Here is a 27706-nt window from a genome sequence, read left to right on the forward strand (position 1 = left end):
TTATTTTTTGTTTCCTGAGAAAAGTTCTTAAAGTGCAATTTCACTGCCCTTGAACATGTAGAGCTGTACATAATTGCTTTGGAAATACCCAATGTTCTGATGGGACTCCTTTAGGAAGCAGGCTTGACTTCATATGAAAAACCTAGGAAAGGAAAGGTGGACTGAAACTGAAGTCTCACTTTTCACCTCTTGAAAAGCAGCAAGTTGCTCTGCTTTAGCAGGGGAATATTATGAACATCTTGAAATTCATCTCTTCTGTATTTATTCTTGGCTGTGCTGATCTGAAGCTAGAATCTGTTCTGGTAGGGTGCTGAGAATATGTTCTGTTACAGTGCTGGAGTGCTGCTTCCAGTATTTACAAAAACAGAGAAGTTTGACTGTGTTTTTTTCCCTGTTTTTCCTCTTTCTGCTCACTCAATTAGTTGATTTTTGGATCCTCATCTCCTGCAGTCCTTATGTATCTCAGCTCAAGTTAACAAAACCTGTTCTTGATCTAATAGGGAGATGGCTGGAAAACTTTACCGTGTATTTTAGTCCATTGGGGTGTTAGTGGGCTGTTATACTTTCTGGGGTTTTCTGAATGTTTTATAATGTGCATAATATACCAGGACAGTAGTACATGTAATAATTTCTAAATAAATACACGTGTACTGGGAATTGGGAATGTGTTCTTTGAAGAGTTTGGGAAACCAGTGTTCTAGATGAACATGACTGCACTTTTGTCTCTTTTTAGTCTGTTCTTTGGTTTGGGGAGAGAGAAAAGGTTAGAATATTTTCCAATATGAGGAGCAAACAATTTCTTAAAAGTCCACATACATAATGCTCAAATCCTATTCCATGCATGTATTTGACAATTTTACAGCATTTTGATTGAAGTGGGAATGTTTCATTGCCTTGTATTGTGGAAGATAATTATGTGATAATAAAGTAGTTCTGCTCTCAGTGAGGTAGAAAATGTATGCAAAATTGTAGGTTTCTGTGTTGGTTTTCATTAATCTTCTACTCCCCCCCAAAAACTGAATATCAGCCATCTTAGAAACGAAGAAATGTGTGGCAGCATTTTTTTTTTTCAACTTGCAATTAATTTGGCTATGTGCAGTATTGTTACTGGTATTCCTCTCTAATCTGCATCTCACTGTAGTGCTGGTGTTCTAATCCTTGTATGTGCCCTTTCCTACTCTGGAACTTGGCCAAGTCATGTAATGTTTTTGTGACAGATGTCTACTAGGTAATGGGGATGTTTCACATATCTGTTTTTTACTATGTTCTAGGTACAAACTTGAACTCAAACACCCTGAGTTTACCACACCTTATTCACTATGATATCTAGTTCTAGGTCTTCAAACTACTTTTAAGAGGTACAGATAGTTATTTTGGGAAAGGTTTCAGCATTAGTGCACATAATGTATTTTCTGGGAAGTTGAAATCATGAAATAGAAACTAGCTGTCAAAATTTGAAAGGTATAAAGAAAGACTTACTGTAATTAATTCTTTATTCGTATTTTTGCAGATTCTGGGCCAAAATCAGAGTTTTGTTTAAGGCAAACTTGAACAGATGATGCGACTTTAATCTGGTGTGACTTGCCTGCATGTATTTTCAAGTGCTCAAAGGGAATTCACATTTGATTATTTGCACCATAGTGCACTGCATAAAATATTCATGGAAGTGTCACTTTTCCATAGGTGGCACTCGAGGGCAAAGACAGGGACTTTGGGAAACTTTACATTTTTAAAGTAATAAGTATGAAATGCAAGTTGAAAAAAACATATGCTGTTTGGTACTGGTGTCCTGCAGCAACTGACAAATCATTTTTATACCAGCAAAAAATGGTAATACCTGTATTGGTTTTGACAAAGGTTCAGAGTTTGCTATCTGGGGTTACTGCAAGAAGTTCCTACAAATCAGAAGAGCGTGAGCAATTAAAAAAGAATGACATACACTCTAAAACTCTACACTGTAGTTGCTGAACTAGTTAACTAGTTAAATTTAGTATCTGTTAACTTTGGTTTCTGCTTAGAATCAGTTTAGTATCTGTTAGCCTTTGGGCTAATGCTTATCAACAGTAGTAATATAGAGTCTATTTGTGTGAGTAGATCTGAACCCTTCGGTGGTTATAAAGTAGCTACGTTGGGGCTTGGGAGACTCCAGCCTTTCTCTGAATTTCCAGTTTGAAGCTGATTCTTTGATAGAGTAATCAAAGTATTTGCTTACAAAATATGTTTTGTTTTAAACAAATCTAAAGACAGATCTTGAAAACTTGACTTGCTAATCAGAGTTGGATACTAGGAACAAGGTTAAGAATGTATTATTTATCAAATAATGCATTGGCACTTTGCACCAAATTGCAGGTTTCTTTTTTCTATAGAATAATATGGACATTTCTATATATGTTTCTAAAAATGTTTTGAAAACATGAACAAGAGTAACTGTCAGATACTGTTGCACAATAACCTTGTATAGTAGCACTTCCCAAATGAGCCAGGAGTTTCATGTTTTTGATAATTCAGAACAGAACTGAAGTTTGGTTTAAGTTTCATAATAAAGAGTTTTATTAATACCTAAAGCAAAAATGCAGGATTTCGCACTTAGCATTTTCAAGAAGAGAAGTTTCTCTTGTTTTTAAAAGCAACATTTTGTTTTAAATATTGAGTCTTCAGTTTTCATTTTTCTGAAGTGCTTACTTAGCCTTACCAATTTTGCCTTCATAGGTATCTTTGAAGTCCTCAAAGCGATGCACAAGCTGGGGGTGGAACTGGATGCAGAAACATACGTAGATTATGTTTTTAACAATTTTCCTGACAGTGAAACTGCCCGTCGCCAGCTGAAGGTGAGTTTACGTTTAGGATTCATAAAAGTGTTGCATGGCTTGTTTTTCTGTGTTCTCTGTGAAGCCTTTGGATCTCAATAGTGGTTTAAACATGAACTTCATATGATGAAGCATGTTCAGTATATTAGATAACTTTTGAAACAGTTGCACTGATGGTTTGTCTACCCTGTCTTTCTCCTTTTCTTTCTGCTGCTTTTAATTCTCAGAGCTAGCCAAAATATTTTGCTCAGCTTACTAAGTTTCTACTTACTCAAGTGGAAAAGTAAATCAGTGAATTATTTCCTTTTTTTTTTTTTTTTTTTTTACTGGTGATTAGAAGTATTACAATTGTTTCTGGTGAAATTTCTTTTTTTTTTTTTTTTTTTTTTTGTTGCTGAAGAATTCAGAATTTTAGACACAAGTTTAACTGTCCCAGTTTCCTCCACCCCCTTTGGTTACTTTGTCTCCTGCAATTGTTTTCAATAGGAAAGCTGGATATTGTTTAATGAGTAGCAACTTACCTGGCTAGTCATATAGGCTTCTGTTGAGCACCTTTTGTATTCTAAACAGCTATCAATACAAGAATGCCAGTGTTTAAAATTAGAAAGTACCAGAAGGTCTTCTCTCAATGTACTTCCAATGATTGACTACTTTTTTCTCTAGGAAAATGACTGCCTGTTTGAAACAGTTGGACTTTCTGTGGCAGAAATAAGATATGAAGCATCACATGGAAGACTTAACAATGTTCTTTCTCTGTGTATGTATTTTTCATGTTGCATGTTACTATGTACTTGTCAGTAGTGTTGATTGGCTGTAGGGTAAGAGGTTTACATTCATTAATATGAGGTTTGAAGATGTGAGGAAACATGGTTAAAGCTTTTGTTTTGTGAGGTGCTCTATGATGAGATGTCAGACTGTTTGAAACTAGAATTCTGGATAACATTTTGTGGTTATAATGTTTTTAATAATGAACAGTTTTGTCATAATTGTGGTAGGATTATGGTCCACTTAAGGAAACCATCTGCATTGCACAGTGACTGTTAAGTGTTCGGGATTGCTTTTGTTTGCAGCAACTGTAACAGGATGCTGGTCTAGTGATACGGTTCTGAAGTACTACAGAATTAATGAAAGAACCAACTTTAAAGAATTGATTGGCACTGATACTTACCTATGGTACTCTGCTGGTCATGGAAGTTAGGTATATAAATTTGATGGGCTAATTACATGATCAAGTTGTAACAGCATGAATTAATCACTTATTAATGAGTTTTCCACAGAGACTGTTCTGGTGCTCAGTGCTTGCAAAAGTTAAGCTACATCATTGACTAAATGTATGGTATGGGATGGTTTGCTTGGTTAAGTAGGAAGGTATGCTTCTCTTCAAAATGTAAAACAAATAGGGTTTTTTTGTCTAGTATACTGGGACAACAATGACATACCTAAATTTGCACCAAATCTGATACAGAAAAATCTTTTTTTAAACAACAGTTTTAATTTGCCCAAGGTTTGGGGAAAACTTTTAGCAGTCTTATGCTGCTATAGTCATTGACTGTTTTATTTAAGGAATGCAGAGATATATGGTCTATACTCCATGACCCTGGGAAGCTGTTGTGTTAAATATAAGAGAATTAAATAAGTAGTTACTAATCAGTGATTTTTTTTTATTATTATTCGATATTTATAATCTAGTGCACCTTTAAGATTCACCTCACATTCTACTATTATTTTGTTTGTTCTTCCTGCAACAACAAAAAAAATTAACTATGGAAAATAAAGTACTTAAATTTGTATTAAATTTTAAAAAATCATAGCTCTTTATTAGAAGCAATGAAATTTCTTCTGGAAAATAAAATAAGGGGTTTTTTTGCATACACAGAAAAGTTTACTCACACCTCTATACTTATTTTAATTAACTGAAATAGTCAGGTTTTGTTGTGTTGTGTGTACCAGTATTTGTGCCTGGTATATGATAAATGTATATGATACCAGAAGTATGTTACAGGCACATCTAGTAGACTGCATTCTCTCTTACTGTAATGAAATTAGTTTCACATAGTGTATTACTTAGCTGCTGTCTGTGTTTTGAATTTAAATCTTGTAGTGGTATTTCTTTTTACAAAGTCTAGGGTTAATAATTCATAGAGACATACAAAGTATCTTTTGAACTTGAGCTTTAAAGGAAGGTTCTCCTGAAAATAGTTTACCAAGCTGCAGTGAATGCTAGTAAATCTAATTAGCACCTATATAATGATAAGGCACAATATTAAACAGCTGGGTTTTTTTCTGTTTTGACTCGGGTTCTTTTGCAGTATTACAAAGAGGGAAAAAATAGGTGCAGTATGGAAAATAGTTCAAGATTGTCGCATCAGTGTAGTCAAGGGAGGTGAAGGTTGGTTATTAATGCTGGTTGCTGTCTAGGTGTATTGATTCAGCTTCTCATACCTTATAATATATAGATTCTGCTACTGACAAGATGAAAACTAGGAAGCATCAGCTGAGGAATCTGGGCACACAAGGCAGCAAACATGAGAGCAGCTTTTTCCCTTTATCATGCCGTTCCATTCCACTTCATTGTCAGCCTCTTGATTTTCTCAGACTTGTTTGTTGCTAAGGAAACCAGGTTGCCAATTGTCAGCAGCAGCTGAGCATACTAAGATGCTTTCCTGGTTGTCTTTTTGAGGAAAAAGTTTAATGTACCACTGGAGGAGGATTTGTATTGAGGGTTTCTTGAAAGCAACTTTATGCGAGATTTTCAAACTAAAATAAATGTTCAGACATTAAAACTTTTTATTTTCTAAATGCCTAGTGTTAGGCTAAGGAATGGTTTTAGCATGTTTGTGCCTTATGTGTCCCAGGTTCCTTTAGAGCTGGTGTTTTTATTTATCAGAGGACAATAACTTCATACAGAACTAAATACATCTCCTACTCTATTTTTTTCTTTGCTGGACTATGGTGTTGGAATTAATGACAGCTATTCTAGAGTCCTCTAGGAGCAGAATTATTTGAAATATTCTGAGCTAAGAAATTATGTAAAGATGAGGACATAGGGCATAATTGTGACTGACCTCTCAGAAATATACAGTTTAAGTAGCTTTACAGTTTGCTTCATGTTCAATCAATATTGTAATTATCAACATTTAGAACTGTGAATATTTATCTTTTTTCCCTTTATGTTTAAAATAATTCAGAGGATAATACTCTAGATAAAACTGCTTTTCTTGTCAGGCAGTTTACATCAGCAGAGACAAACACCTGAGAGAGTCATTTAAAAAAGAAATAAAAAGAGCAAATTTGTAAAGTCTATTTAAAGGCTCATAGTTCGAAACAATTAGCAAACCATTTTTCTCTGAACAGTTTTTGTTCTAGTGCTAATAGCTCAAGTTTTCTTGATTGGCATTATTTGTGTTTTGGTTTGCTTTTTGGTCTTGTGCTTTTTTACAGATAAGATGCTTACTGCTATTACAATTCATATAAAAGACTCATGTATTAACTTGATATTAAAGACAACTAATTGCAAAAATCTCTCAGAATGTTTGATCCCTTTTGAAATAGAGCAGATTAAGAGTTGATAAACCCAAGAGTGTTTCAAATACTCTAATATTTGAAATTTTGATTTACAAAAGTGTGTCAGCATTTACTAAAATAATGTAATAGTATTCTAATTACACCGTATTTACATGGCCTACTGAGTTTTGCCATGACATTGCAGTTCAGGGATTTTTTTCATAATAACTATTGAGAAACATTTTTTTCATTTACAGTATCTTCAGCAAGCACACCTCCCATTGATAATCGTCAGTTTAGAAACAGCCTCATTGTGGGTTTTAAAAGGTAAGGTTGCTTTTTTTCTTTTGTAGCAAATTTCTTCTCTTTTTTGCTTCATTGAGCACAAGTCTGTGCAATCTCCTCACCTGTCCCATGTTGCTGTTGTCTCCCCGACCCCATTTGAAAAGTTAAAACTAGGGTTTCAGCTGTAATATATCTAAGGAATATCTTCTTTTAATCTCTCTGATTTCCTTGCCTTTGCTATATATAAGCATGCCTTTTAAGTTTTAAGTATAGTGGATTAAAAGGAACACTCTTCTTCATTGTTCTGTAGTATTTGACAATATATCAACTTCTCAGGGAAGTGAACATTTGGTTTTTATCTCAATCCACTTTTCTGTGTATAAACTGTTATGTTAATCTAATATTTCCCAGAATATTATCACTATTAACTATTAAAATAAACTGGTGCTTAATGAAGGTGAAACAACAGTAGGAATCAGATACATGCTACTACATCTGATAGCTGTCTTTTGCCCTCTGGTTTAATAGGACTCCTAAAAGCTCACTTTTAACACCTAATGTTCTACATTGCCATCACTGTAATCACAGCCAGGTGTTCCTATTTTGTAAGGAGGGTTCCTTGCTAACTTGCAGGTTTGGTTTAAGTCTATACAAGTATATGTGAATTAAGCATTTCTATCATTCACTGTTTGCCCCAGTCAAACAGTTAGGACTGTCAATGAAGTAGGTTTTTTGCAGCATGTCTACAGTACCTGGAACCAGAGAGGGCACTTAAATATTCTTTAGGATCAGAGTCTGAAGGCTGATTTTGTTGACTAAGTTATTTCTTAAGACTGTGGAATGGCTATGAGGTGTAACTATGTTTAGGCTGGGTATTAGTAAAATGTAGGAGGTGAATATGACCAAAATAATTTCCTAATTAATTGCAAGTTCTGTCTAGCTGATTCTCCTCTATCATGAGAAAAGGAGAAAGGGCAAACAAGTGTTGAGTTTTTCAACTAGGTTCTAGCTGACCTTGGGTGTCCGAGGACTAAGTGAAATTGTTCTAGATCAAAGAGAGGCATTCTAGTTTTGCCTTTAATAGTCAGCTCCAGAATTGTCTTTTCAGGTATATTAGGATAATAGATTATGCAAACACATTTGCTTTTTTAAGTGTAGATAAATTGTAGCAGGACTTGCACTAGGAAGGAAGCCACACTAACATTTCTCATGCACAACTGATGCTAGCATGAAATACCCTTATCACTGGAGAGTTGTGCAGGTGTTCAGAATGCAATGTAAAGCATCATTAAAATGTTGTATTGTGAAAATTGCTAAAAAATACCCTCCTCAAGTGAAAGTTACACTCCTCAGCAGTGGAATTGTTACTACTGTGTGAGACTTCAATTGTTATTGGACAATTGGGATAAAACCAATTATTATTATTATGAATAAACAAAGTTTAGGTTTGGTGGGTGTTTTTAGCTGCATGGTTTTTAGTTTTCTTTTATGTTTTAACTTCAGCTTACTGTTCTTGGCCTCGATCTTGTTACTTGTAAGCATGGCACAAGTGCATTTTATTTATTTAATATTAATCTCTTGTCTGCCTTTTATTTTGCTACTTGTCATTAGAAGCAATGTAGAAGGTTGACTGTGCCCAGATTTCACTTTTTTTTCTAAGGCATGCCAGTTCATATTTCCCTTCCTATTTTACACTTAAAGGCTAGAACAGCCTGAAAATGAAGCTTGAGAGTATGACAGGATAAAAGAAAAGACTATTTGTATTTTTTGTAAAGACTGCAGCAGAATTGGGTGACTGGTGTCAGATGTTCAAATGAGTGGACTTTGGGACTGGTGTACAAAAGTACAGGGTATGAACACCAGAGACATGTGAACAATGTCCGTGGCAGACTAGTTTATGGATTCCTGTTGAAGCTGCACTTCTCTAGTAACTGCTTCAAAGTATTTCCATTCTTTCTGCCTGATGTACCATTACTATTTCAGAGTCAAGTACTTTAGGAAATTGGTGCATTTGACATCTGCAGTTCATTGTCATGCTGTTAGTGGTGGAACAGGTTCACCCAGGAAAGCTTAACTAACCTTTTTTTTTTTTTTTCTTCCTCTGTGTGGACCTGCATTTGACTCATTTTCAGAGACAAGCAGCACTAGCACAAAAAGAATAAATGCCTTATAGGCTTGAACCTCCAAAATAAAGTCCTAAAATTCTATGAATTTCTGTGCAGATATTCTGACTCACATCTTATTTTCCCCTAATGAGAATTACAGGAAGATGAAATTAGGTCATCAGCTTTTGTTTTCTTAGCGTTTTCCATGTTAGTGCTGCTTTATAGTTAGCAAAAAGTTGTAGCTTCTAGCAAGAATGTTGATGTTTTACAAATTATAGGAATATGTCAGTTTTTTTAAAACTTCAGTGATCTGGTTAACATTTTGATGTTGGGTTTTATATACTTTAATGTGTAGCATTTGGTCTTTGGTTGTAACCTGGTGATGTACAGAGAAGTGCTTTTCGTCTCCAAGTTCTGTTCTGTTCTGTGAGGGAAGAAATTAGAGTTCTTTTATTTTTAAAAATATTATCTGTTTATCTCCCTACAATAAGCTATATCTTAAATAAGAGACTTGATTACTTTCTATGCATAGTATAAATGCATTTATAGCTGCCTCTAGTTATCTATACTAAAAATCTAATTTTAATGCACAGGAGTGTAGATTTTTGCTCTAGCAAATTCTTCATACTGAATGTTTATGTAAAGTGCAACTTGCTTGAGTGAGGCTTATCTTCTTGGAATGCTAAGTGGAACAAAGTATAAAATAAAACAGTACAATTAGGACATTAAAAGATTGAACTAAAAAGAAAACTAAAATACATTCTTTGTAGCCTTTGTTATATGAGTGGCTGAATTATTTTAAGTTATTTAGCAGAAATTGTGACTTGCAGTACAGTGAAAACTGCAATACTTCATAAAAATGGTTCAAACAATAAGTAGCAGTTATATTTTAATTTTATTTCAATAACTTAAGATGCTCAGTGTTAATGCTTTGTGTTTTCTTTCAAAAAAAGGTAGACAAGTAAGATCGTTTTATTGCTTTTAATTTGTTATCCTTTGCTGCCCTCTTCAGCTCAGATGATGTACATCTTTGGAGCAAGGTAAGTGAAGAAATAATGCTGTAAATAAAACCAAGTTACAAACATGTACTGCATGTTTGTGATGCTTTACTATAAACCAGTTCTGAGCTCTGTAATTGTAGATCTCATTAATTTGAGCAAGACTTTGCTCAATGGCAGATTATACAACGGTATGAAATAGAGTTTTCAAACTGGACAGTTAAGTCTAATTGTGAAAAATAAATCAAATGTGGTGTTACCGTGTAGTGTAGCTTATGCTACTCTGATTTTTTGATCACTGTTGTAATAGTTTGGAGGTCATATATATATTTTAACTTCTGAAACAAAGCCTGCCATGGCTGTGCAATCTGACATTGTGAAATTCCCTTTCTTGCCTTCTGTAAACTTTCTTCCTATCCCCAAACCCCTCTTCTTACTACTAAAATAATAAGGCACAATTAGAGTTTCAAAGTTTCAGTCATATGACTTAAAACATGGAAGGCAAATCTAAGCAAATGAAATCATATGGGTGAAGTCAAGGGGAAGTGACTGGTCACTTTGCCTTCCCTGGTATGACAATGTTAGGAAGACACTGCAGTATGACTTGGTAAATAAATTTTGTGGAGCTCTAGAATAGAGAAGGTACCAACAGATACTGCCTAGGATGTGGTTACAGAATTTGGGAAGAGATTCACTTTGCTTTTTTTGTCTTTTATTCCTGCTGACTATGCTTGCAGTTTATTTTATTTTTGGCAAAAAAATCTTGGATTGAAAAAGAAATAGTGATTTGGAAAGTCACTGATTAGTGATTTATGTAATAGAGATGCAGTTGGTTTTGTATTTTATTACCATTTTCTGTTGTGTGAAGATTGTGGTGAGAGAATGTTTTTGTAGTCTGCCTCTGTCCTTTCTTTTCTTCCATTAAGAAATAAAATGAGAGGGTGAGATGAAGAAAAAGAGGATCTCATATCTCTCCTATTATGAAATTAATTTTGAATAACAGAGAACTGAAGTAATGATGATCTACACATGAAGTAATATTTAGATTTACTTCTGTAGTGCTCCACAAACGAAGCAAGATCAATTTCGTTGCCTTTGCTAAATTAATGAGTAAATATGCATAATAACCTTCTAATGTAAGGAAGACTAGGTTGTAAATAGGTAGTTATAACACATTTGTGGGTTTTTTTCTGTAATCCATCCTTTTTGGTATTCTCTGAGATCTGGTTTGGAACTGTGTTGTCATGACTTTATTGGATTTTATTGTAGTTGTAGGTTCTTCTGTGTGTTGATTTGTCATAGGAGGATGGGGGCAAAAGGGCAAGAGAAAGCTGTAGTTTAACTGTCTGCAGTGTCAGTAGTGTTGTTAGAATGAGAAGTGTCAGATACCATATTCCATTACATGTTTGGTATTTTCTGGCTTTGTTTATCCATTTTCATTAACAGTTGGAGCTGAGGGTGGTTCTTCTTTTGTCATTGCTTAAAACACAGCACTTTGACAGTGGGAATGCATTTCCCTCCAACTTCTTTCAGATTATATTCTAGAATCATGGCAGATAATGCAAAATTCTTAAACTCGAAATCTCAGTTTTTCACTAAAGGTGTTTTCCTTAAGAACAGTCAGATGGATTTTTGAAGTGATGTTTAAGGTATTTTTAGGGGGGGGGTAGGGCTTGAATGCTTCTTTTTCTCTAATGAATCTTGAAAAATCTGTTTATTCCTTCAGTTTGTATGACTGGTGGAATGTGTGCTAGATTTACTAAAATGCAGTTAATTTTTATATCTGAATAATTTGTCATTTAGAATTGCACTTACATACTACAGCTGTACTTAGTTACCTTAAATCTAGCAGTGCCACATAAAACCATCTTCCTTTATTTTCTTTAGGTATTTATTTCTTTCAAAATAAAAAATTTTAAAAAGCTTTATGGGCCAACTTCAGCTTTTCTGTAAACTGGAATATAATTGTAGCATCTCTAGGAGTGACACTGGTTAATACTTGCCTTAAGCAATGCCTTATGATAGCTAACATTCTGTAGAATTATACATACACAGAATAGTAGAGTGTCTGTCTTACTGCCATACCTCAGAAAACATTTCTGTTTGCAATATTTTTCAAAGAAAAACCTGTTATTCACAGTAAAAACCTTCCTTGTATTTCTTGGGGAATTACTATGATGTGGTAAAGAATAATACTTTAACAGAGAAATGCTTTATTATTTTGAGAATTCAATTTCAGATACTCTTTGTCCTTGCTTGCTTCTTTTTGCTGCAATGTACGATTATTCTGTCTTCCCAGATAACAGAACTGTTGTACAAGGATGAACGTTATTGCCTGACGCCTCCAGGACCAACTGGTAGAGTTTCAATTTCTATGATTGTAACTTAGCCACAAATCCGTTCTTCTGTGTAATGATGGGTTTGAGGGATTACAACAGTGAACACTGATTGCTTCTTTTTGAAAGTGAAATTTGAAAACATGTTGGGTAAAGTCCTGATTCGAATAATCAGAGCATATTTTGTGAGATTCATGAGTTGGTTTTGGGGGTTTTTTTTTGTTTTGTTTTTTTAATTATAAATAAATCATGCTGATAATGATTTAGAATTAGCAAGGTCTCAGTGCTTAAATATTTCAAAAATAAAAAAATTACTGCAGATCTTCAGACTAGTTTTACCTTTAGTAGCTCTTGTGATTTTGTGAACTAAAAAATGGTACTTAACATCCAAAATCTTTTACGTTGAAATAAGTACGTTTTGTTGGGGTTTTTTTTTGCTTTGGTTTGGGTTTTGTTTTTTGTAATCTGCTGTTAAAAAACCCCAGCAATTCTTTCCCTCCTCTTGGAGCTGGAGGGGTAAGGGAGTATATATGGGGTATGGTAACTGTTGAGAAGACAATAGTTGATGCTCTTCTTGTTCCTTGTTCTCGGCTGCAGGACACCATATGCTTTTACCCTTGCATAAGAAATTAAGCACAGTTTGCCAAAATCTGTTAATCTTGGTTTTCATTAATAGGCAACTTTTGCAGCATTAGTTGATCTAATGGTTAAAGTACTTTAATATTAATATTAAAATACTTAATGCAGCTTGGTAATAAAACATAATGGGTAAAATGTACAGAATAAATATGAAAAGTGTTAGAAATGTTTTTCCTTTTGAGCAATGACAAAATATTTGTGGCAAGTATTTGGGGTAGTAGGCAGGAAAGGGGGGGAAGGCCTTGGGCAGTACCACTTCTGTCACACAGCAGTGGAAAAAATAGATTGAAGTAAGATTCTGTACTGAAAAGCTGTCACTAGGTCTGAAAATAATTAATATTCCTTTCACTCACCAGTTAGATATGTGCTCCCAAACCACATAATCTCTATGCCTCAGTGATCATTGTTGCCATTTCAGAGCCTCTCATCAGGGTGACATCTCACACCAAAATGATTTCTTATAAATTAATCTTGATAACATGACAGTCTCAGTAATTTTAGTGGAATGCTTTCTCTTGTTTTTTTCCACAGAAGCTGTTGGCTATTTTCTTTATCACTTGATTGACAGCATGAGTGACTCAGAGGTACAGGCCAAGGAGGAGCGTTTGAGACAATACTTCCATCAGCTGAAGAAGATGGTACCATTTCATTTTTTGCTACATAATGCCTGTCCTGCCTGACATGTATCTATTAGATTTGAAATTGCTGCTTTTAAGTACAACCAGACCACTTCTCAATGACATGCAAGAGCTGGAGACTCGAATTACGTCTAATATAATTTCTGTTAGACAAATTTCAGTTCGGTTGTGTTTCAAAACTCATAATTTTTTTTCCCCACCTCTTGGTACAGAATATAGTTATCCCTACAAGCCTCTACAGTGGGATTTGCAAACTGCTGGACTCCTCTCAAGTTCCTGAATTAATTAAGGTTTGTGGTTCTATAGCAATTACTTCGAAGTTACAAAACAGAGTATCTCTACCCCATGAATATATTCTCCTTTGCAAAGTAAATATCTTTATTCAGTGATTATATGTAAGCCTTTTATCCCTTCCATGGTTTTTCACTGTTGGAGCTGTATTTATTTCATATGCGATAGTTTTTGAGGGATACACTTAATAAATGCTTTTTCAAGTCAATGTAATAGTGCTGCAGAATACAGCTTTATTTAACATTGCAGAATACAGCTTTATTTAAAATTGCAGTTATATAAGTAATTGAAGATTTTTAGCATTATATGTTTGCTTAGAGATTTAACTTTTGGGGGAGGGGGACATTAGTGATATCTTTGTTTTACTACGTTTTAGGATGCAAGGTTACTACTGTCTCATAAAAAAACCCTGTCTACAGACAGCATTCCAGAAGTAAGTAAATCCACAGATAACTGTGCTTGTTCTTACTGTAATAACAATGTTTCAATATGGGTTTTAGATAAAGTGTAATCACTGGCTTTCAGATCATGGAAATACATTAACATAATTTAAATCTATCATTTGAAGTTGAGGTTTCTTTCCGGGGCATGAGTAAAGGCTATCCAGATTTTCATGTAGACCTGATACTTGACCTTGGAGTTGGCTGAGGTTCCATGCCTCAGTTTCCCTGCCTGATAACTTTTTTTTTTTAAGTTAGTAAACAGCAGTGGTGTGGGGCTTAATTTGTGCTTGTAAATTGCAGTGGTCCACTTGAGTGGCAGGCACCATATCAATCCATACTCCTTCTAATGGTGGAGTGTACATCTCTGATCAGAGCCGAGAGGAGATGGAAAAAGAACAGGCTTCTCTTTCCTACTTCACTTAACACAAAGAACTGAGTACAAGAGAAATAGTGATGTTGACCTTTGCAGATATGCTCCTTAATGCTTTTTAAAATGTATTCTGACTCAAATCTTCAATTAATGTGTACTACTTAAACAGATAAAAGCACCTTAAATGATTAAAATTTTCTTACGGTATGAAAGAAGATTATTTTGTCTGTCTTTTATTAAAGAGAACCGACAAGTTGTTCGGGGAAGGGTGTTTTTGCAATTGACATTCTTTCTGCTACTCCCATTTAGAGTGCTAAAACTGACGTGTCTGCTTTGGAGAAGAAACTAGAAATGCGAAAAGCTGAAAACCAGCCCATTACAGATGTCTTGAAACAACTCATACATGCTCTTTGTGAAGAAGAGGTATCTTAAGCAATGCAGAGATAATTGGAAACACACAGCTATATTTTTAAAGGGTCATAAATGACTGTTTTATGGAAAGACAAGTTAGGCAAAGACAAGTGCAGTGCTTGAGGTTTCATGGTTTGATGCTTATAAATCAAACATAAGTGCAAAAAGCAATTAAATCAAAAGGTTAACTAATTTCAGCAACACCTTGAATGGCATGTTTTGGGGTTGCTGAAGTTTGTTTACAATAATCTGCAAAGTGAATGATAGTAACAGCTGTGATAGGTTTATCATACATGCCAAATGTCCTTTCAAGCCATGGCTCCGGTCTCTTATATCTAGATTGTCAAGCAACTGATACATGCACTAGTCATTTGCAATTCAAATATTACTGGGTTGTTAATGCAGGGATTGAAATTCCATTTTCCTGCAGGAGGAAAGCTCTTGTGAGATAAAGGGTCTCTTGCCTTCATTCGGCAGGCGTCCAGCTGTAGTTTACATTCATTTAGTGTGTGTCTGTAATTTGTGGGGTATCACCAGACTTTATTCAGTTTCTTGTTCAGTATGATCCTGCTTATAAAGCTGCATATATAGGAACAGTAACAGTTGTGCAAATGATAGCACAATATTCTCTGTTCTTAAGAATACAATTTAGAAAGACTGATTCTCAGCTGTCTGTCTCTCTCTTGCGTATGAAATCAGATTACAAGCAAACACCATTTTAAGTTCAAAGTGGTCAAATACATGAATAGGAATGTATAAAAAATAAGCTTTCTATGGGATCATTAAGTACCTTCCTATTCTTTAGAAAGTAGTTTTGTTGTGTGTTTGGCAGTGTATCAGGTGAAAAACGTTGTGAATTCCAGATAAATGAGAACCATTTTAGAATTTGGGTTAATCATGTTTATGGTGTCTTGGCTAAAAAAAAAAAAATAAAAAAATCTAACATTAAAACTTGCTAGCAAGGCAAACTTTGAGCAAGAAAACTAATCTACTCTTGAGTAGATTTCTACTCTAAAAGATGTTTTAGAAAATATTAATTTCTGCACAGAAACTTCCACTCTTTAGATTTGCAGCACGGTGTTTTCAAATGTAATCTTATACTACTAAAAGCTCTAAAGCAGTCATATAACTGCACACTGAACACATAAGAATCATCGTATCATCTTGACTTTTCCTCCATTTTACATCTTTTCTTTGTTTCTGTTTTAGAATATGCAAAAAGCCCTTGAAGTGAAAGCCAAATACGAACCGGACATGGTTGTCGGTGGTTATGCAGCCTTAATAAATTTGTGCTGTCGACATGATAATGTAGAAGAGGCAATGAACCTGAAAGAAAAAGTGTAAGTACACCGGCACTGAAACATGTCACAGAGATTTATGCTGATACACAGACCTTGTTGAATTAAGTAGGTTGAGTATTAACCCCCTCATCCATTTTTAATTAGGTTTCCCTACCTATATATATGCATTTATAACTGTCAAGGGTGTGGTTTTTTGAAATAAAAAATTTGCATTGTATAACTGAAGCTCAGAAGAAGCTACTTTGTATAGTCAAGGATTATCTGGGGTTTTTTAAAAGCAAGTTGCTTTTTAAAGCAATTTGTTCTGTTTTGGTTTGCTTTTGATCTGCTTTGGTTTTATTTGAAACATACATAGTGTCTAAATTGAAGTTAGGCTTAATTTAACAGGGGAAAGTACCAGTATTGTGTGTTAGAAAGACCCTAGAATATGTTTAGAATGTGCTGCACCTGTGTTGGTTTTAGAAGAGCAGTGTTTCTGAGTGATGTTATTTTAAGACACTCAATGAACATTGTACTTTAAATCTGTATTTTCAGAGGTTTGTATCTTGACTGTGAATATTAGCTGCCAGCTGAAACATGCTATGCATGACGTATCCTGGAGCAAATTCTTACACATCATCTTTCTGTTTGCCCCTTCTCTTTTACTCTTGAAAGCCTCTTTTTGGTTTGATGCTACAGTGAATGTAGAACAAGTGTTGTGTTACTTTCAGGTTCTCTCCCACATGCAGTTGCAAACTATTTGCTTTGGCTTTACAATAGGGTAGCAGGCAGGTGCTCATTGCACCTTGCTTGTGTTTGAAATTTTGTGAAATGACTGAACTGTGAATATCAAGAAATTTGCCACTCTGCAGCTAGCATTAGTGTGTTGGTTTTGGCCACACTACCACTCTCACACAATCCCCACAGTGAGCTTGCATGAAGTAAAATTGAGTCTTGTATGGGAGCTTCACTGCAGTAACACATTTATACTGATCTGACTGGCTCAAGTGTAGCATAATATTGTGAAGTACTGACTTTGGGTTGTTACAAAAAGAAACAACAGAGAAGGAATTAATTTTAGGATTTCCAGAAAGAAGAAAACACGTACATAGCAGAAACTTCAAAATAATACCTTTTGAATTGTTACTACAGGCAAATAGTTTCCTAATCTTTATAAAAAAGAATGTAATCCTGTCCCAACCATATGGACTTGGGCTTTCTTCCCATGATCTGGGAAATACTCCATTTTATGCAATAACTACCAAACAATAAACCAAACCATTTGTGTCTTTAACCTAAAGCATTTGGAGATGGGAAAGCGTGTGAATAGTATTTTTAAATTACATGTTAATGGTGCATCTTTTAAAATCTATCAGATTTTGCCTTCAATGTTACAATTTTTAGCTCTCAATGCTGCTGTTTTGTTATATAGCTTTAAAATTAAATCTTTAAGCTGAATCAATAAAATGTGAATTTATGTTGATAAAATTCTTAATCTTTTAATTTCTAGCTTTCCTAAGAATTCACCTGTTGCTCTTGACACTGGAAAGTACGTAGCTCTGGTAGAAGTATTAGGAAAGCATGGTAGACTAGAAGGTAATCCATATGCTTTCATTGTATGTTTCTGCTATATAATAAAGGTATCTTGCCTCAAGAATAAAAATGTGAGTTGATATTAATGGTATATCATGTCCTGAAAAGTGCTTGAACATTTTGCATACAAATTTGCATGTGAATTCAACCAGAGATGCTTGGACAGTGCAGGCCATTAGTTTTAATGGATTGGCAAGCTTGTCATTTACATTTGCACAGCTCAGTGCTTTTTGCATTTCTGCAGCTAGTTTTTATTAGCATTGCTGTTTGGATTGAGTTTGAAGATCATGACTTATGGCACAAATTGCGTATGTGCCTAGACTAATGGCTTTGTTTTTGCTTAAGAAGGTCTGAAGGCTGAACATAGAACCTATAAACATAACCTTCTCGTAAGAGCCAAGTACTGCAAAAAATAATTTAACTTTTAATAAAGTATATATTTTTCTGTTGGTATTCTTTCATGTGTTTGTTATTGAATTTTAGAGTCAATCTGTCAAACTGCCTGGAAATTTTGGCTTTTAATGAGTGTTCTGCAAACTGCCTATTTTGTATTTCTCGATGTTTGCATTAAGCTGTTAGCTTTTTAATTTCTGTAATTTAGTCTAATATAATTCTGTAATTTACATTATTTGATCTTTAAAAGAACTCTAGGCTGTCATCGAATTGAAAAAGTGATTCTGAATATAGTGTTCTGTGATTTTGTAGAAGACTTAACACCATAAAAGTGTGGTCCAAGCCTAGACACAAGCATTACATTTCTATACCAAACAAACACTATACAACAACAAAAAAAAAATGTATTTTTTTCTTATAAGATCTTTTTCTGAAATTTGCCTTGGCCTCCTATTAAGCTTACTATTAGAAAAATATTAAACAAAGCTGATGTTTTACGAATCAGAGTAAATCAGATCATGACCACCTCTACTTTCAAACAGTTTGAAAAGATGAGTTTTCCTTTAAGAGCATAAATGTGCCTCAGAAAACAAAACACTTCATAAATGTAGCCAAATCTACAGTGGTCAAAGCATTCTGTCTGTGCAATTATTAAGAACATTATAAAAATGCACTTATTCCATATACCAAAATGTTTGCTTCTGCCTTACTAATGAAGCTTAATGAACCTAATGTTTTAACATGCAGTCTGTTAGAAAGCTTTCATTGGCTCTCCTTGGCTAATTAGTATCGACACAGCAAACAGGCCCTATCGGTATCAGACCATTAGTCTGGCTGTATATACAGTGTAAACATATCTTTATTATCTGGCCTCGTGACAAGCCATCTGCTGAAGAAACAATGGGAGTGATTTAGCAGATGTTAGCATTGAACGATAAAAGCATCCATTTAGCAGAATCTTGCAGCTATAGGGCAGGCTATACAGGGTTATGTGGTGCAGAGTGGGCACACAGTTCCTGTCTATAATTTGTAGTCAAAGTTGCACCAAAATGATAAAACCGTGCTATTGTGGATTTATAATTGTAGTCTCGTTCAGAAATGCAAGTAGTAATTAACTTGAAATCGGCATTATATGCCAGAATTTACATTCCTGCTGGGCTTGAAATGCTGTTTTAATAGCAGTTTGTTTTCCCTACATGAAATTACCTAAGGGTCTTTTGTGTTGTTTCATTGTAGATGCTATTAACATTCTAACGGAGATGAAAGAGAAGGATGTTCCTATCTCAGAGAGAACAGTTGCATCTCTTTACCGCATTCTGAATGCCGCTGCCATCAGAGGTGATGTTGAAGCAGTGAATCGATTACATGAGACCATAGTGAACCTGGGGTTGGCAGAAACTGCTCTCCTTCATTCCCCTCTGATTACAGTTCACATTGAAAAGTAAGCTATGCTTGGGCTTCAGATGAAACAAGTTACGATGTGATGTTTATTTGTTACATGACCTGTCCCTGCTCTACACTGCACGTTCATGTTTGAAAATGCTCGTGCACGTAAACACACATGCACACACATGTAATGCTTAAGTGATCCAGAAGTAGTGATGAATTAATGTTTTCTCAAGTTAGCAAAGTCTGTTTTCATCAGTTGTACATCACTGTGGGAACGACAGCTGTGTTTTATGGATACATTAGAGATGAAGTGGCTGTATATTAGAATATGCTTATAAATTAGTTGGTTCTAAAGTCTGTTTGACAAGAGTTATTCAGGGCATAATAAGTATATTCTCAGCTCTTGTGGTTAAGTAGTATGTGTTTTCCCATTGCAACAGCATTAATTTGCTTTGCCATCCAATACATCTCAGGTGAGTTGAAGGGCAATTGTTGAACACTGACACATTTTTAATTCACATACTTCAAATAGTTTGATATTATTGCCAATAGACTTCTGTGTTGCTGAATTTAAATTTCAAAGACAATCATTCTGGCAGGAAGTATCTGTAATACCATGTGTTGTACTACTTCGCATAAATTTTCATTATGAAGTGTAGGATATTTGAGTTAATGTACATATGAAGAAAGTAACTATTTCTTACTAAAATTGAGCCTCGTCCCTTTTCAGTTCTTTTACCATATACACAATCTTTTCTTTTTTTTCCCTTTTATCATTCATGTAGTTGGATTTTAATATCTTGCAGATAGTGGTTGGTCAGTTTCTTTCCATTTATTTCATGAATATGAAATTTTCTTGGCTTAAGTATAACACAATAAAATATGTGAATTTTTCATATTGTGTGACTCATCCTCAAAGTTGCATATTAATGTAGATTTTTTTAGTTCTTTTAGATATTCTGGATATACAGGGTCCTTATAACCTTTTCTGTATTCAAAAATCTTGTTAAAAGGAGGATGTAACTTATCGTAGATTCGTGTATGTTCTCTTAAAAATAGTATTTAGTGTCTTGGTCAACTGTTAAAAATGTAGTGGATGCCTTTTCAGTCAGCAACACTGCATTTGTTACCTCACAAGACAAAGCAGATGTTTATGAAAGTAATTTAACTGCAATCACATGTAACTAATGTGTTGGAAAAATATGTGATGTGCTTTGCAGTGTACATTAAGAGCAGCTGCATTTTACATAATTGCTTTATGCACATTGACATGCAAGCTGTACATAGTGATACTTGTTTTCACTTTAGAAGTAGTGTATGATGATGTAAATAAAGGTGTGAGCATGTGTGGATGCAGAGGAGGACAGTGAAAAGTTTGATTCTAAGTTCTTTTGGATTATAAAGATTTATTATGAAAACTTTGTTTTTAAAATAAAGGGACTCCTGATGAGACTAGGTTTTAAAGGAGACAGTTATACCATAGTATGGTATGTCTATGTGTCATTGGTACTCACCTGTATAATCCTTTAATATGTTTCATATCTATAAATACAGTACCAAGTAAGCTGATTTCCTATGTGGTTTTCGTTTGTTTTGGTTTTGGTTGGTTGGTTGTTTTTTTCCTGCCTTATAGGTGGAGAGACTTCCTCCCTCTCTAGTGTTAGACAGAACAGGAGGGGGAAGCTAACTCCACATAATTTCCTTGGAAGGAATAACTGAATTTTACCGGTTTTTAATTACTTTTTTTTCTTCTCTTGGAGATGTTAAGGGCTTTGAAAGTTAGGAGTGGCTGAAATAAGTGTGAGTCATTTCTTGCAGCAGTAGTGCTTGCAGTCTGGTATCCTACAGCACAAGTACCGTGCTGAAAATGCTCTCAGTTAGCTCTAGGTTGTCAGCATGCCTCTGAAATGAGCTTTGGTGTGTTTTTTAATGTTCCACAGCACTTGTTGTGCTAGGGTGTAGTGATCTTTATTTCAGCCTTTTTAACTGCTTGTGAAGGAATCTGTGGTTTGCTTTTTAAGAATTCAACAATTGTACGTGTAAAATGTTTTCATCTACCCCTTTTCTCTGTATCTGGTTCTAAATATTCTGAAGTTCTGAAGTCCTAGTGCATATTAAAAGTGACAATTTGGAGCAGAGCATGAAGCAGTGAAAAAATGTTGATGAAGAACAGTATAACTTGACAAAATCATTACATTCTAATAGAATGGACATTTTCCTCTAGTATTTTGAGAAATATTTAACAATAACAAGTGAGAGAACTTATGCTATCCTGGGTTTTTTTTAGCATGAATAAATTTAAGGTCAATCATCCCCTGCTTTTAATTGTACCCATTTTATTTATGACTTTGAACAGTTTCTCAAGAAGCTCAAATCACATGAAAAATTGAGACCATTCACATGTGGAATCTTGGTCTTTCATCAAATGTGATAAACCTCCCTTGGACAGTATGACAAAAATTTTAGTTTCTAAAAATAGCAAGGATTTGAAGAGCTTGTACTTTTTCTTAAAACATATCTTGCTTTTGAACGTTTTGGTTCTTCCAACTGATAATGGGAAAAAGTTGTGTTACTTACACCATAAAAAAATTCATATGAAGATTTGAAGGGCTATAGTTTTGGCTTTTGCGTTCCCTGCCAACTGTGAGGGGTTTGAACGTGAGCCATTTTACAAAACTGAAAAGGTTTGTGAATCTAACAAGCTCTGGTGCTATCCCACACTTTGATAATTTCTATTTATAGGATGATAAATTAACAAATGCAGTAATTACTGATAATATTTTCTCTTTTCAAGAAATCTGCACAATCCAACTTCCATACAATCAAAACCAGGGATACACTTATTAAAAACTTCATGGTGGTTCCTGTCTTTTCATTAACGTAAGCTTATCTATGCTCTCCTTGAATAATATCACCTCTGAGAAAAGAAACAAAGCAAGAAAGATCTTCAGGTTTGAAAAGTACAAATTCCTGTAATCAGAAGTGCTCTTAAGGAGACACAAGAAAATGGGTAAACTATGAAAATATTGCTACAGATCGTATGAACAAAATATTTTGTAATTTTAAGAAAATGAAAACAAGCATTTAATATTTGTATTTTAAATTACCAGAAGGCTATAGGTAGATGTCATTTCTTTAAAAATGGTCTGTGTATTTTAATACAGTATTGTAAAGCATAGAGAGCTGGTTTGTGATTATTCTTACATAAACCCATTTTATTTTCTTACATAATAAGTACAGCATGAATTCAGTGCCTTGACAGTTTTTCTTCTGTTGTTTTCCTGAAGTTAAATTCAACCTTTGATTTTGATTGAGAGTATTCTGTAGCCCATACAAGTTAATTGACTTATAAATTTACTTTTAAATGCAGGCATCTTTTTAAATACAACAATATTTTTAGTGGGGAAAAAAATCTAGTGGGGAGATTTTTCTCAAATTTTTAGTAGTTTTATTTCAAATACTTGTATTAAAACTGTGTGTTGCAATGAAACTAAAGATGTTTGGCTCTCTTACTCCATTATTGCAATTAGGAATTTACCACCATCAGTGCCAAAGGACAAAACTGTCTCATTTGCCCTACGGGCATGGGACAGTGATAAGATGATTTTTCGTCAAGGATCATTGGGTTATAATTAAGTTACATTCATGGCTATTGCTTTTCGAAGGATGATTGGTAAATGACAGGCTTCATGTGCTTGGTACGGACACTGTTCACCAGGGTTTTTTCTCCCTCTGTCAGAAAATCCTGTTGAGTCTGATAATGTAAATGTGGCATTTTATTCTGAACAAAAGAGCAGGGAAATGAGCTATCTTGTCTAATCATTCAGTTGTTTAACACCGACTTCCAGTTTAGACTCAATTGGCTGGAAAGCACTTGACATGTGAAGTTAGTGCTGTTCGGAACGCATGTTTGAGTAAATTTTAAAGTAAGTGACAGCTAAATTGTACCTAGGGAAATTACAAAGCCTTCAACACAGTTAATTTTTTGGGGAGGATTAGTTGTAATTGCAACACCAGTCTCCTTGAAGATTCCTTAGTATAGCAAATGAACAGAAAAACATTTAGCTCTTTCAAGAGCCCGTCCTCTTTTAACAGAATAATTTCTGTAAAGCTGATTGTACCTTGCTGAATTAACTTGCCTCTACACTAACATCTGCTTCACATTTGTAGAGAGGGATTTGTTTTACTGGTCTACCCTCCACCCCCACCTCACAGAGTCCCTTTTTTCTTTTCTACCTCTCTAGTGATTTCAGGTTTGAGAGCTTTTCAATCAGTAAACCCCTTAGGTAAATTGCCACTTCACTAAAGCTTTATGCATAATGTTGCAGCACTTCATTCCAATTAAAATCAATATTTGGAGTCTTATTTTTATCAGGCAGACTCTGGTTGGGAAAGTTGTTTATTACAAGTAAAAGGGTTAGATTTAGTGCTACATTCTTGAAGCAAGAGGGGAGTGGCTTGTTGAAGTTGGAGGGGGATGTTACAGCCATGCATGTTATAGCCTGCAACAGGCTATGTTCTGCAGACATACAGACATCTGAGTTGTAGAGTCCCCTTCTCTGGAGACATTGAAAACCCTCCTGGATGCAGTCCTGTGTAATGTGCTGTTGGTGATCCTGCTTTGGAGAGTTGGACTAGATGATCTCTAGAGGTCCCTTCCAACTCTCATAATTCTGTTTTTCTGTGAGTAATTTTATCTCTTCAAATAGCTTTGTGTGAATAAAATTGCCCACAGTATCTTGAACTTTGAGGCATCCTAAATGGAAACCAGAAGAATCAAAAAACTTTCAGTATCACATCCCTACCATCAGTTTACTTGAAAGATAATGCTGAAGTAGGACTCTTCTGGGATTACATGAGGGCTAAACATACTGCAGTGATGACTGTGGCTCCTTCTGTAATTCAAAAATAATAGTATATCTTCTTTTTTTAAAGAACAACTTTCAGTGCGAGGGAAAAATACCCTTAATCTTTAAGTGGAACAGGTATTAGCCCTGAACAGATAATACTTGTGAATGACTTAGAGCTGTAATATCTGGACAACTCAAAATGAAGCACGGATCATTGTGTTCACATTTAAGTACTGTTTTGTTCAGAATGACACTGAAAATGAGATTTTTTTTTCCCCACCATGGATTTGAGCATATAGGCTTTACTACTTTTTTTGCTTGGTCCATATTAATTAAAGAGCAATCGTGGACCAGGTTTTTTATGTAGTAGTGTAGTAAGCATCCTTTACTGTAGTAGTATATTAAGTATCCTTTGGGAAGGTAAAAGGATGTTTGACATGCATACGTTTGTAGAGAAAGACTGCCAGATATTTTCAAATGTGCAGCTATTTTTTAGCCTAAAACCTTATGTTTAAATAGCATTTTCTAAAAACGTGGGAAGTCTTTTTTGTGCAGTTATTTAAGTTTGTGAGTCATAACAAGAAACACATCAAAATGTTACCTGTACTCAAAATTTGAAGTTCCTAATTTGCATTGGGCTTTTCTAAAGGGACTGTAAAACACTGTAGAAAGTAGCTCCTGGTACTTACTTGGAATTAATTGCAGCTTGTGACAATTAAGATGTACTGCAGGTTGTTGAATAAATCATATTAACTCAAGTACAAGGATAAGCTTGATTTTTTTTTTTCCTTTGGAGAAGTAGTACCAACAATTCCTTTGTAGAGTAACTTTTGAACTCTTGTACCTTTTGCTGTTTCGTAGCTAGTTCTTGCCAGTTTTATCATTTATCTGTTTTATAAACAGAATTTTTTAGTAAACTGTGAGTCAGTGTTTAGTTATTTGAAAGCAACAAAACAACTGTATCTGAATTCGATATATTGAAAACAAATATCTAGTAAATTAGTGTGTAAGATACTGACTTAATTGCAGGCTTATTCAGGCACCTTTGGGCATTAAATACCAGTAATAAGTACAGTATTTTTACTTTTGTTCTTTGACTTTTTTTCCTCTATAAATACAGTGGTAATGCCTTCAAAAGTCTACATTTAGAGACTAGAGGACTCTTAATGTTCCTGTTTGAAATTACATTCCAATTATTCATTCATTTCTTGATAGCTTTGACCTAAAAACGGCCACTTCAGTCCTTTGGGAATACAGTAAGATATTACTGTGGCTGTTTGAACATCAATCTGAAAATCTAGGTTTATTACTGAAAACTTAGATTTGAATGTGTAAATATTGTTAAGACTCCTTATAAATTGAGTAGGTTTCTGTAAAACTGTTCTCATATGTTAACTGAACTTGCATCTAAAGCAGAAGAAAAATACTGATTATATAAAGCTTTATATCTGGTAACTACCATAATATTTCTCTTTTATGACAGTAATCTAACCTGCAACATCTACTTGCAGTTTTGAAATTAACCTGTAATTTAGTCTTCACCCCAAATGACAAAAATTCAAATTACTCCATGGGGCACCAGAACATGCACTCTAAACAGGGCTCTGTAAGGGGTATAAGGTAAAAATCCATCATCTTAGGCTCATTTTTAGAATGCCAGTATTACTGAGCAAAAGCAATTCCTCTTCTGTGTTCTACTCTTACAAATTTTTAAAATATTAGTGTAGATTAATATAATATGTAGTAGTCTAGTTCACTGCATGAAAAAGCAAAATTTGTGCTGCACAAGAAATGCAGCACAATGTGAGGAGAGGACAACTTAACTTAATTTGGCTTGTTTTAACAGTAATACCTTAATTTGTTAAGGTTCAGCCGATCAATAACAATGTTGCTTCGGGAATGAAAAACATTTCAAGTCAAGCCTTCATCTGTTGCTGTTAAATGGTGTTCTGGGGTTGTTTTTTGGTTTTCTTTGGTTTTCCCCTGGCTACTTCCTACACCCGTTTTTTTGTAAGCTTTTCTAACACCTAAAAGGCAGTTTTATTGACTGTACTGCTACTTACTGTGTGTTGTGTGTGTGTCATCCTGGTTTGTTTCAATTTCAGTTTAAACCTTATCCTTCAAATATTAACTTCACATACCGGTGTTTTAGTAGTTGTTCTCTGTTGGGTTTGATTCGTTTATTTACATTAGTTGTTAATGCTTTGAAAAATGGTCTGTTTTAGTTCCCTTAGTTGCACAGTGCAGGTTGTTAATTCATTTTGTTATTTTGAGTTCTCGATCTGATGGCTTTTATGGCTTTTCAGTTTTGCATTTTAACTGTGAATAATTCTGAAGATATTAATCAGCCAAAGACTGAGATGCCAGCAATGGAACTGTTGTATTTGTACGGTTCAAAGGCTTCTGAACAAGTACATTCGAAGAACTCAGCATCTCAGGCACTGATTTACTAGTACCATGGTTGGGCCAGCATTTTGGGACATTGATACATTGTTGAATCACATTATTATTGCAAAATTATATATTAGATTATGACCTTTATGCAGAATGGAAAAAAAACTAGCTCTGCAATTGTGACAGATGGAAATCAACAGATGATTTATAGTCTGTTCAGATGCAAAACAAGTATAAAGCAGTGTAAAGAGCTGTGGTTTGGTTGGTTAACTTTGAAGATCTATACTGAAATTTAAAGTCTGTGGAAACATTTTAAAGGGCTTTTCAAAAATGTTTAAATAAAATAATCTAACCAGACATATTTGGAGTTAATATAATGTGCACAATATTGCTTATTAACAAGAAAAATAGAACTGAAATTTCTGTAGAATTTAGGTTTTGGCTCAATAGTACATAGCAACTTAAGGATTTTACTTCAAAAATTAAATGCATCCAGTGATGAAAAGTATGTACACCTTTGGTTAACTTGGAGTGGACAGCAGTCCTGCAGTCAAAAATTAAATGGCCCAGAGATAAAAGCATAAATCTAGTTCTGTTTTCAGTTGTGTGGCTGTCAAGCATACATGGTATTTCTTTATGTGAAAACTTATATCTGTTATTTTAAAATAATGCTAATGTATCATGGAGGGGGGATACACTGTTGGATTATGGACTGCTGAATGAATTTTCCTTGACCTTTTCAAGACTAAGGTGGGTTGAGCATGCAGTTCTTATGCGTGGAATGTTTATATTGTTTTTATTCTTGTTTTGCTTCATTCCTCAAGGGATGACATGCCTGCAGCTCTGGAAGCTTTAATCAACTGTTACAAGAAGTATGGTAAAATTCTTCAGGTTCATAACATCTACTGTAGACTGATAGAAAAAGGAGATGCTGATCTTCTGCAAAAGGGTTAGTTGCATGTAGTCAAATGCTGTCTGGT

At 34.6% G+C, this 27706-nt stretch overlaps 1 protein-coding gene across 1 annotated transcript in view; it reads left to right on the forward strand.

The window, feature by feature from the left end:
• The window catches only part of LRPPRC (leucine rich pentatricopeptide repeat containing), an 84337-nt gene that overhangs the window by 19047 nt on the left and 37584 nt on the right, over positions 1 to 27706 (forward strand). The window contains exons 12-24 of the mRNA XM_030447347.1: positions 2710 to 2828; positions 3471 to 3564; positions 6569 to 6638; positions 9714 to 9741; positions 11999 to 12056; positions 13206 to 13312; positions 13525 to 13602; positions 13980 to 14036; positions 14726 to 14839; positions 16037 to 16167; positions 17618 to 17703; positions 19330 to 19534; positions 27551 to 27675. Of these exons, the coding sequence (XP_030303207.1) occupies positions 2710 to 2828; positions 3471 to 3564; positions 6569 to 6638; positions 9714 to 9741; positions 11999 to 12056; positions 13206 to 13312; positions 13525 to 13602; positions 13980 to 14036; positions 14726 to 14839; positions 16037 to 16167; positions 17618 to 17703; positions 19330 to 19534; positions 27551 to 27675 (1272 nt within the window). The remainder of the gene's footprint in view (positions 1 to 2709; positions 2829 to 3470; positions 3565 to 6568; positions 6639 to 9713; positions 9742 to 11998; positions 12057 to 13205; positions 13313 to 13524; positions 13603 to 13979; positions 14037 to 14725; positions 14840 to 16036; positions 16168 to 17617; positions 17704 to 19329; positions 19535 to 27550; positions 27676 to 27706) is intronic.

This window comes from Calypte anna, chromosome 3 (genome assembly GCF_003957555.1).
Source record: "Calypte anna isolate BGI_N300 chromosome 3, bCalAnn1_v1.p, whole genome shotgun sequence".
NCBI lineage: Eukaryota > Metazoa > Chordata > Aves > Apodiformes > Trochilidae > Calypte > Calypte anna.